This window comes from Varanus komodoensis, unplaced genomic scaffold (assembly GCF_004798865.1).
Source record: "Varanus komodoensis strain SLA01 unplaced genomic scaffold, ASM479886v1 scaffold9, whole genome shotgun sequence".
NCBI lineage: Eukaryota > Metazoa > Chordata > Lepidosauria > Squamata > Varanidae > Varanus > Varanus komodoensis.
The window spans coordinates 6,302,211-6,313,763 of NW_025336598.1; the positions used below are offsets into that span (position 1 = coordinate 6,302,211).

The 11,553-nt window shown below is 40.6% G+C and overlaps 1 protein-coding gene across 1 annotated transcript in view; it reads left to right on the forward strand.

The window, feature by feature from the left end:
- MSANTD1 (Myb/SANT DNA binding domain containing 1) overlaps positions 1 to 10,615 on the forward strand; it is a 57,900-nt gene extending 47,285 nt beyond the window's left edge. Inside the window, exons 2-3 of the mRNA XM_044418253.1 lie at positions 8,355 to 8,639; positions 10,375 to 10,615. Of these exons, the coding sequence (XP_044274188.1) occupies positions 8,355 to 8,639; positions 10,375 to 10,615 (526 nt within the window). The remainder of the gene's footprint in view (positions 1 to 8,354; positions 8,640 to 10,374) is intronic.
- The last annotated feature ends 938 nt before the right edge of the window (positions 10,616 to 11,553 follow it).

An 11,553-nucleotide genomic window follows, 5' to 3' on the forward strand; every position in this document is an offset into this window, starting at 1 on the left:
AGTGACAGTGGAATCAGCTGCCTAGAGAGGTGGTGGGCTCTCCCACAGTAGAGACATTCAAAAGAAACTGGATGGGCAACTGAGTGGGATGGTTTAACGGTGTCCTGCAACAACTTGGTATTGGACTCCATGACCTTCATGGCCCCTTCCAACTCTACTATTCAATAATTCTGTGATTCCCTGCATTTCTGATCATTAGCTCATACAGGCTTTACTGATGGGAATACAAGTCTGAAACACTTGAACAGCTGTAATAAACAGCAAAAGACATTTAAATCCTTTTATAAAGTTCAATTTGAACATTTAGCAGTTTTCTTCTGTTGAAATTCATAAAAGACACATAACTTCAGTATTACACTTGTTAACTTCTCTCTTCAGCCACCAATTGGTACACGAGCAGTGTCACAAATAATTTATGTTGAAAGAATGTCAGCAAGCTTCAAGAAATTAATCTTTTCATTTACCAGGTCAAGTACTACTAGCAATAAAAATAAAATATAATAATTGAACAAAACCCCAAACCATAATCAGAGCTAGTCCGGAGTCTTTTAGTTTTATTGGAAAGAAAACAGGATGTGTACATTTTTTCATTATGCTCTGTTACACTTGGTATTCTGAAAAGCACCAACCATATGAAATGGCTGTGAAGTCCTATGAGTCTAGGGTTCACATCATCATGCATCACTTGCATAACTGAGATGTCTTTTTAGCTGTATAGAAAGACATGGTCTTTGAAGCGATGTAAATTTTGGGGGGGTATTTGTATTATTTTAATGGCTCAGTGACCCTTTGATACTTGGTCTTAAGTACTGAAAGTATCTGTGGGATTCCACATCAGTGCTAATAAAGAATTCTAGAATGCTATCATGTTCTATAGTTCAGTTTCATTTATCTAGTTTCCAGTTTCTTATCAATATTAATATATGAATAATCAGTACAGATTGACTTTACACTAGATGATGCTCTCTAACCAGGAAAGAGTTGGACAAAGACATAAATGAAGTGGAGTTGGGGGAGGTGAGAGCCATTCTACCCACCCTGCTGAAGGTCATTCTCATGATGGCACCTCTTCCCTCAACTGTCAGCACCAGCACCCAATCCAGCAGGGTAAGCCAAGACAAGTAAAAGAGACTTCAAAGACGTCCTGTCAGTCCTGCTAAAAGATTGTGGACCAGGACTAGCAATGTGTGAGGAATCTAGTTCAGGAGTGGGAATTGTTCCGATTTTCTTGGCTTAGGTCCCCAGAATGTGCCCCATTTTTCCTTTGCCATTAGTCAACCTCACACTGAGCATTCATGTGCGCTTCTGGTAGAAAGTGAGTCCAAGGAAGTCCACAAGACCTTGCACAGGCCTCCTGCCATCCACATACCCACTCTGCAAGTACAGTTCTGATTCCACACATGTGGTCTTTGTATACTTGGCACAAAGTAAGAGTCTGCTAACATTCCAAGGGTTCATGGACTTCATTTTGGCTCATCTGGCTTCCTGGTGAGGGTAGAGTGTGGAAAAGAAGTCTGGCAAGCAGAAGAGAACCAGATTGTAGCCAGATCTTTGAATTCCCACCAGGGAATGTCTTGTTTAATTGATTATATATAAAGTACCCTGTGAGATTTCTGGGCATAAAAATACTTCAAATAAATCAATAAAATAGTAATACTCTGGGCTGTTTTGTCAAGAAGCAGCTGTTTACAAGACTTTTTTATATGCAGTTCTGGTTTTGGTTACAGGCTTCCATTCAACTGTAGACAGGCTTCAGTCATCTTTTTGACAACAATTATAGGCTCTCAAAAATGTTTTTTTGATTCTAGATTGGATCATATCATAGCAATTCTGCAAGCTCTTCAACTAATGCTTTCAGAGATTTTCCAGTAACAAGCGCTGAAGGACCTGTTTCACTGTGCAATAATGAGATGTGTCAGGTCTTTCATCTCTCTGACTCTGTGGAACTTGGCCCTGCCCCATGGACAGGAGATCTCCAAGCAATGAAACAAGCCAGATGATGGCTAGAGCACAAGCAGTGTAAGACTTTCTGTGAACCTGATCAAACACAAGTAACAGTCCATAACCATGAGTATGTTGTAGCAATGAGGGTAGAAAAGAAGGCTTTCTTTATTCTCTGCAGTATATCCTTGAATAACCACCCAACACACCTATTCTAGGTGATTTGTGGGTTATTTTTAAAATTACTGTAATTTGTGCATTTGAAATCAAATACAAAGTCAAAACAAAGAGGAAAAATGGATGAATTAAAATGTTGCAGTTAGTAAATAATGTAAACTTAAGTACCTCTATTACAATGAATGACATGTTTTACATGTAACAAGACATGATAACTATTAACTATCTTTAATAATAGTAATACCAACAATTGTTGTTGCTGCTTGCCTTGTTGGCCATGCAGCTGTTTAGCTTTGATCCAAATAACAAAGGGGGAGAGGGTGTTTGAAGCGATAAAATCAGAAGCGCTGAGCCTTGATTCTAACAAATGTTCAAGCTGCATGTGTTTCTATGCAGCTGTAGCAGGAAAATCATATTTAGAATCCCAACAAGATGGAAGTACTGTGGATAAATTGTTGTTAGTTGCGAAGTTGTGTCCGACCCATCGTGACCCCATGGACAACATTCCTCCAGACCTTCCTGTCCTCCACCATCCCCCGGAGTCCACTTAAGCTCCCAGGATAAATCGTTGCACACCCCTTAAATTGGTAATTTCTTAGATTCACTGTTGCCATGAGAAGCCCAAATAACCATTTTTCCTTAAAGCAGATTTGCACATTTTACCAGCTGTGCCTGCTATATCAACTCTGCTTGTTAGTGGACTGAAATAGTTTAAGCACTATGATCCATTGATGACATTGAAAGTGAGCAACTACAATGCTCTTTGTATGGAGCTGTCCTTGAGGTTGGTTCAAGAGATGCACCTAGTGCAGAATTCTATAGGAAGGCTGTTGAATGGAGTGCTTTGTCTTGTGTGCATAAAACCTGCGCTGAAAAAGGTACAGAGTCTACTGCTAATCTGGCACTGTAAGGATTAAATAAATTTGTTAACAAAAGGCTTAAAAAGTCATTTCAAACTAAAGATGGCGAATTTGATCCTGAATGGTTGAATGGTCTGGAGATTTCAGGGAGACCTACAAGAAGAGTCCCCAAAAGACAACAGAGTCACATCCAAGAAGAACTCATCCTTCTGTTTCAGACCCCTGACTACTGGAGACTAATGTTAGTTAGCATATTGTATTTTAATATATCTAAGACGTTATAGGGCAGGCTTTAAAAGAAAAAGAAAAATGCAACTGCCTTTTGCAACAACTTCTGTACAGGAATTTCATTATTAGATTTATATCCTGCCTTTTTCTTTTTTAAAGAACTCGAAGCAGCTTATATAATTCTCCTCCTTCTCCTGCTTTGAGTCTTATCCCCAGAACAACAACAAACAACAACCCGGTGAGGTGGGTTGGGCTGAGGGTCTTTGGCCCAGAGTCACCCAGTCAGCTCCATGACTGAGCAGGGAGAACCTAGAACCCAGATTGCCTGAGTCACAGTCCCACACTAACCACTTTACCACCCTGGGAAACTCAGTGAACAGAGCACAGAGAGGCTGATAGGATCTGTGGAGCAATGCTCCAGATACCAACTAGGAGGGAGGAGAGAACCCTGCTTAAACAAATTGTGTGGTGCACCTGCCTGACAAGAGATGCTGACGCATATCCCTACTCAACACCTACTGGTTATGAAACATATGTATGAATGCATTACATTTTTGTACCACCCAGTAGTTGAAGTTCTTTGGGCAGTTCACAACAATTGTGAGCATAAAATGCACCATAACAGTTTAAAACTACAGTATAAAATAGAAATAAAAAATAAAACCTAGCAGCAATGCAAAGTTTAAAATACATCAGATTTAAATTGGAAACTGAAGCACTAAAATGCCTGGAAAAATAAGGTCATCACCTGTCATCAGATATACAATGCAGATACCTCTAAGAAGCTCATACCTTACTTATGGTGCCACAACAGAAATGGCCCTCTTATTGACCACATTTCCATTGACAGGAGTTCCTGGCAAAAGACCTGCATGTTGATCTCTGATTCCAGGCAAGTCTATGTGGGGGGGGAAAAGAAATTATCAGGTGACCTGGCCCAAAGCTCTTTATAGCTTTGAATATTAATACCAGCATTTTAAATGGACATGGACCAGCAGCCTGTGTAGTCAGAAAAAATAATGTTATGATAGGATACATTGGTCAGCCCATTAACAATCTTGCTTCCTTGTTTTCGACCAGCTGAAGTTTCTAGGGCATCTTCACAGACTGCCATGGATGTAATGTATTGTAGTGATCCAGGCAAAAGGTTACCAAGCATGGTGAAGGACAGAAGGCATCCAGACCTGGCGCACTTTGTCCAGTGAAGCATGACAAAAACAGCAAACTGTTTTATTCTCGAGAAATGTTTGATCACATCAAAATGGCAATTGACTGTGAGTGCATGGCTGAGCCCCCTTTGATACCTCCATTGACCAGGTAGTGATGACATATGCCCACTGGACTGAAATATCACTGTGAGCACTAATTGGCACATTCAAATACAGGTGGTTCCTGCACTTACCTGGGAGACTGTGCTACCTGGCGGTAGCACGAGGAGCTCTGGTGGGAGATTGCTCAATGTCTGGCCACATGGAATGTTCCAATTTACCTTGATGACATTTGGGAGTGTGACCAGCCTGTCCAGGCTTAATGCTGGCCAGTCAGGTATGTCCTACAATGGATAACTTGCAGCTATCTAGCTACCTCCAGCCAGATTAAGACATAGCTGATATATTAGCCTAAGCTGAAAAAGCTGGTCCTTGTCACCAAGTTAACTTTCACCTCTAATGGCAATGCTGGATCCAAGAGCACCCTCATCCTATGAACCTTACCCTTTAAGGAGAGAGGAATCCCCTTTAGTACAGGTTATTACTCATCTGGGCAGAAAAACCAAGGTCCAAGGCAATTAACAGGTTTGCAATACTTCTGTTCTTTTCTTTGCAAAGGTCATCCCACAGAGTGGCCAATATAGTTTCCATTCCAAACAAGGTTTAACTAAATGCATCCATTTTTTCAAGAGTGACCCATCAACACCTTCTATAAAGAGGCCACTACCACTCCCTTTCTTGAGAAATTTACAGCCTCCCCTTCTGTGAGATGTTGTAAGCCATTAAGGGCAAAGGTCATGCACATGGGTAGTCAGCTAAATTTGGTCAAACACCTTGTCTGCATCATCAGTCCTTAACTGAAATTCATCCAATGTGGCTGAACCAGATGGTGTTCTGGGCACATTTGCTAATGGAACTACATTCATTGTGGTATCTATTTGATGAAGGATTTTACTGATTTTCTTCAAGATGGCGCACAGATTTGTCATAGTATGCTAGTAAGGATTGTGCCATCTTTCTCTCTGGCTCAGAGTCTATCAGGCCAAGAACATCCTGGAAAAATAGCACTGGGTGGCACTGGGAATAGCAACGCTGCTGGAAATGACCTGTCTTTTTGCCTCCCTCATCACCACAGAGTGGGCTCAAATAATGAGCTCCAAATTATGTTTGGTTAGAATTGGCATGGACTTTCCTCTGCTTCTTGTTCTAGCTTCATTGGCCTAAGATCAGGCAGCAGCAAGGGGTTGGCTGGGCCCTGCTCAGAGAGAAAGGATACTTACCCAACTGATCCTTGCATTCCACAATGTGACTTGGGCTTCAGCAAGGCACCACTAATAATACCAAAAAGACCGTACATGATTCTAGATCCCTTTTTCCAAAAAGCAGACAAACTCCCAAGTTCAGAAAAAAAATTCTAAATTCTAATTTCAGAAATTAAAGTGTTAAAATTCTTTGTTAGTTTTAACTAAGAGTCTGAAGAGGTGCATAGTTTGAGGAGCTCTGTGAACCAAAGAATGATGAATGGATTTTCACTGGTTTCCTATCAAAACAAGCTGCATGTTTTGTTTTTTGGGTACCCAGGCAAACAAAGGCTCTCATGAGCTTTTTAAAAAAAACCAAGCCTTGTTAGGCCCTATTGAGCCCTCTGTGCTGTGACACTCAAGCTAAGCAAACTGATCTTCCCTTTAACTCTCCTAATCAGTAAAGAAATAAGGTATGCATGTTATGAGTAGAGACAGATGAAGCCAGCAGTCAGACTAGATGGCCCATGAAGCCCCTTCTGACTCGCTCAGTTTCTATGTTATATGCCAGGGGTAGTTAGACATGCTCAATGGAAGAGCCAGATATACTAAATTTCATATTTGTTCATGTCTTGTGGCTCTCAAACATTTACTTATTAAATAAGCAGTTAAGCACACAGAAAAACAAGTCCCAGGGTGATCTGTGGTAGCATTTTATTGCAAGGGGAATGAAGATCAGTGGATACTTGCTTTTTACAAATGTTTGGAAATGAAGGAAAGTTTACTCTCTCACAAACTATTCTGACGAAATTACTAATTGTTTAACGTGTATTTCAGCTAATGCAACCTTGCACACACTTACCTAGGAGTAACCACCAGATGTAGGACAACTTATTGTTCAATAAACTTTTGTTAGGGCATACTGACTGCTATGCTTTCAAGCTAAAATGACTAAAAGCCTTTTGGAGTGGGACCTTTGTTTCCTTTTTAGCTCTGAATACTGGGGGAAACTGAGTGGCCATGCACTGCCACCTTGGGAGCTTGGGTACAAGACATCATCCAGCAGCAGAAGTGGCCAGAAATCTCATCACCAGCTGCTGTGCCAGATGCTTCAGTGAGGACCCAATCCCCCCTTGGAGTGCAGCTGTACTGCAGTCCCCTCAGCTCCATCATGCCCCATGGAGGAAGCAGCCCAATTTCACACACCAGCCTTGGCCTCAATTCCATGCCTTGTCTGATCAGTCATGTTTTATCCCATCCCTTTCCCACTCCATGCTAAAGGCAGATAGGAACCAACTATATATAGGGCATTTTGGCCTCTCTGCAAGCCGCAACATAAAGACCCACATGCGGCTCATAAGCCTCAGTTTGGCACCCCTGATATGTACTGTGGTCTCGAGCCATGAAGGTGTCAGCATCTGGGGTGTGGACGGATGGCTGACTAACCAACAGGAGCACCAGGACCCAGGCAACTGGGGTAGGACACAAGGGTCAGTGCAGAAGCAGTTAAACAGTCTAAAGGTTAGAGCTGGGAGTTGAAGGACAAGGCTGAGTCTGTTCGAGAGACAAGCATGGTCAGACAAGCTGGGAGTCAGGGAACTGAGAAGACAAGTCGAGGGAAACCAGTACCTTGAGACCTGGAGCAGGAGCAAGCAAGGGCCAGGAGAACAGGGAAGATCTAGGAGCAGACATAGGATCACAAGCTGGGTCCAGGAGTAGCAGGAACAGGATCACAGGCAGAGGTCCAGGAGCAGAGTCCACAAACCTGGAGCACTTCAGCAACTCTCAAAACCCTTATTGCCAAAGAAGCTTCTGAGGGGAAGAGCCAGTTCTTATATAGCAATTCCCCAGGGCTCCCAGGTGGAGCTCATGAGAGCCCTGGCAGCTGCAGTAAATCGGGGTATCCTGCAACTACCAGTGCTGCTGTGCTGGTCCTTGACCAGCAAAGGCAGCCTTGAAGCTGCCTTGGGTCTTGACAAAAGGGCTTCATCAGTGACATGAGAATTTTGAATCAGGTCTAGGAATCAGGGCAGGAAATACAATGCCAGCATAACATGGTCATGCCCACCCAGTTTCAATTTAGTACCTCACCTACCATATTTCGTACTAGGTGAACTATTTGGACTGTCTACAGAAGTAGCTCCACATACAATACATTATAGTGATCACAATGGAAGATGGCCACTGCGTGGAACACAAATAGAGCCATGGGTGGCATTCTGTGACAGGGAGGACAGCTATGTTTCTAATGACAAAGATGATTGAAGAAAGATGACTTCATACTTCCTGATGGGCAATAAATCTTGGGCTGTTGGAGAACAGTCATCCTTGAAGGACAACAGATCCAAATAAAAATTCCAAAAGTAAACTAATGAGATAATGAATGGCAAACTCTTGTTTCTTTTTTCTTCTCTTTTTTGTTACTTCAGGGTGACTTAAAAACACAAGAAGCTTGTGACTCCTCTGTCAGTGGGGCTCCTCATATTTTAAGCATTAAAAGGGCTCCACAGTGATGAAACTGTTTTGAGCTCAAAAGAAATGTACCAATGTATGAGTAGTCCCACTGGCATAGGAGTTCTCAGTCAGCCCCACTTAAAATCAAACATTTTAATTCACTGACATGCTGTTTATAGTAGAGTTTTTGAAATTGCTACTGAATATATGAGTTTTCATACATGATTGGGTTTCTTTCATTTCAGGAAATTAAAATGCATGACTGATAGTGAAACCCTTGCACCCGATTGGCCTTATTTCAAAACCATTGACAGAATACTGTCTAAAGTGTCAGAGCACAATGATGTGAAAATGCATGACAGTCAGCAACCAGGCCCTTCAACATCACAGACTGAGGCCTCACAGTCACCATCTGCCAAGTCTACACCTCTCTATTTGCCATATAATCAGTTCACATATGAAGGGAGAGAAGAGTTTTTTGAAGATGAGCATTCTGACAGCTCCTCCAGTTTACTTTCGTATAAATTAAGGTAACAGTTATATTTTACTTCAGTATTTTACATGCTGGGCTCTGTATGGTATCTTGTTTAAAATTGGAAAGGCCCTTTTCCTCCAGGACAATTTAACTAATATGATGGCTTAAGGAACTCCCTTCTGTTTCCTCTAGTAATGGTGAACCTAGGTCCTGAATCACAGTGCACCCAGTAATATGATCACTACTACTGGTTTTTAATCTGAAATAATGTAGGTAACATTTTGTGAGCTTCTGGAATTGCTTCCATCAACTCTACCTGGCAGTATCAGAGCAAGAGGTGAAACAGAGAAGCCCCTGCCATTAGTCTGGCCAAGGCAAAATGTTGTTTAGCTCCACCCTTCCAGAATTAAGCAAACTGATTCTTCATTACTCATTTCCTCTTGCCCCACTGTCTCTCTCCTTTTGTATTCTATTCCAAAATATCCAGATACTGCTATCAGCATATGGGCTCCTTCTTAGTGATGGTCCACCAACTGTGGAATTATATTTAAAGGCATGCCAAGCATTCATCCTCCTTTTCTTTTCGAAACAGGTTAAGGCAGCTTTCTGTACTGAGCCATTTAGAGATATCTAAGGTTTATTTAATAGCTTGATGGTGGCACTCATGTCAGGTATTTTTAAGAGGTGTACATGGTCTGCTGATAATTTTTGTTTTGCAAAATTTTAAACATTTTAAAATTTGCACAGTGGTAAAATATATTTTTTTTGTATTATGTCCTGTTTCTTGGAATTTCTAGAAACCACCCAAAAAGCTTTAGCTATTGAGTGGTACTGGAACAATACAATAAAGAAATAAATCAAATGCTGATTGATGAAGCCTGGGAAGAGACTAGGAAGTGGAATGTATCCACTGTCCACACTCCTGACCATTAGGTCAGAGCAAGAGAAGGCAGGGAAAAAGGTAGATAGAAGCAATTATTTTACTGATCAACAAAGTGAGGATAAAGGGCAACAAATGGACAGAAATCAGAGGGAAACAGAGGAATTGAAACAAACAGCAATGAGGGAAAAGGGGACAGTCTGCATGGATACACATCCTGCCATGCTTGTCTCCTACTAGCCGGCTAAATGGAGCCATGCTATAAGTGATTCTGCTGAGCTGGGCTGGCTTGTCTCTGCTTCTGCGATTGCATGCAAAAACTCTCATGTAATGCAGATCCTAAGACTTGATAGGCTATGTGTATATACTGTAGGTATATGTTCAATTTATGTACAAAACAAATGAGTGGTATGTATGTATAAATGCAATAAAGTGACTCTAAAAGGTAAAGTGGTATCTTAATAGACAGCTTTGAGCACAGTATCCATCCAACTATGCCTAAAGATGCAATGCCTTGCTGCATTCTGGGTTCTAGGCTGCCAGATTTTTCTTTTGGGTTATTTATGAGTGTGTGAAGGGGGGCAGTGGGAAAGCACTGAAAGAGCTAACTGGGGATACCAAAGAATGTTCCTCTTTCCCTCCCCCACTCCCTCTGTGTGTGTGTGTGAAAAACATGGAATATGCAATAGTGAATGAAGTTTGAGAAACAGTTGTTTATAGCAAACTTTTCTATAAAGGGGGGCATGTTTTTAGATCCAGCTTTTGAAATATAATTGTTTTATATTGATTCCACTGCTCTTGTTCAGTCCAAGTGAATATTAGATATTATACGACTATCTTCCTGAGAGAAAATGTACAATATTGGGTGCCTGAAAATAGCAGATTTAATGCTGAAACATTTGCATTTCAGAACTGAAGAGAGACCTGTAAAGAAAAGAAAAATGCAAAACTGTAACTTTCAAAAGAAGAAACTAAAATTAATGGAAGCAATGCTGGAAGAACAAAAGAAGCTGAGCAGAGCTATGGAAGAAACATGTAGGGAGGTGCGAAGGATCCTGGATCAGCAGAACATCATCCAAGTTCAGAGTCTGCAACTGCAAGAGAGAATGATGAATCTATTGGAGAAAATGATATCTAAAAGCAATGTTTAATTTCTTTTGCAGCTCTACTGAAAATAAAATATTTATCTCTTTTACAGAATAGCACAGTTCATATCCTATGATTGTGTCTTCTTTCCAAATATAGTGAACTGTAATGTAAATATACTTAAATGAAGAATCTAATCAATGTAGAATGAAAGCCAATTAGTTAACTGGGTGTTTCTTAATGGAATAAAAATTGAGCTTGCTTTGTGAATTATTTTCGAGTTGTTAGACAAATCCATCATTTGGTATGATAGATAACAGGAAATATTTCTTGGACCCAAACTAAGGATATGCAGTTTAAGTTGCGTATTCAAGAGAGAACATGCAAATGCAGATTTTCATGTAGATTTAAAAATATATTGGTGTAATGTAGAAAAAGACCAAAAATACATGGAGTATCATCTCAAGACAGTACCAGGTGTATACTGTTCAAAGAAGTTTAAACAACCAAATGATGTATGCAATAATTCCTGTTCTTTAGGTTACATAGAATGTAAGGAGAAGCAGAAGAGCAGTCATATATAATCTGAGGAAATAATTAAACCCTGCCTGTATGCAGAGTCAACATGGAACTAGACTTTCATAAATAAACCAAACAATTCATTTTGTAAAAAATTAAATTTTGGTACTTTTTGCTGAGTTAGGGTAATGTTATCCAAAGATGGTGACAGGAACATTTCTTTGCAACTTTTTGCTGTTTCAACCCCATTGTTCATCATGGTTGCTCGTGCTCAGCTTGTTTAGTTCCCTAAAGGTCTCCTCAAAGGTGCCCCAACAGAGCACAAAGGGAAGAGAGAAATGATTGATGTTCTAGTACTTTTCTTGCTACCCTTGTTATCCTTTATGTCAAAATGAAATGGTTTGCAAGAAGGAAACAAGAGTAGGATTATCGTCCAGTATTAACTCGGAAACTGTTAATGTTTTCTTGAAATTGGAAGGGAAGA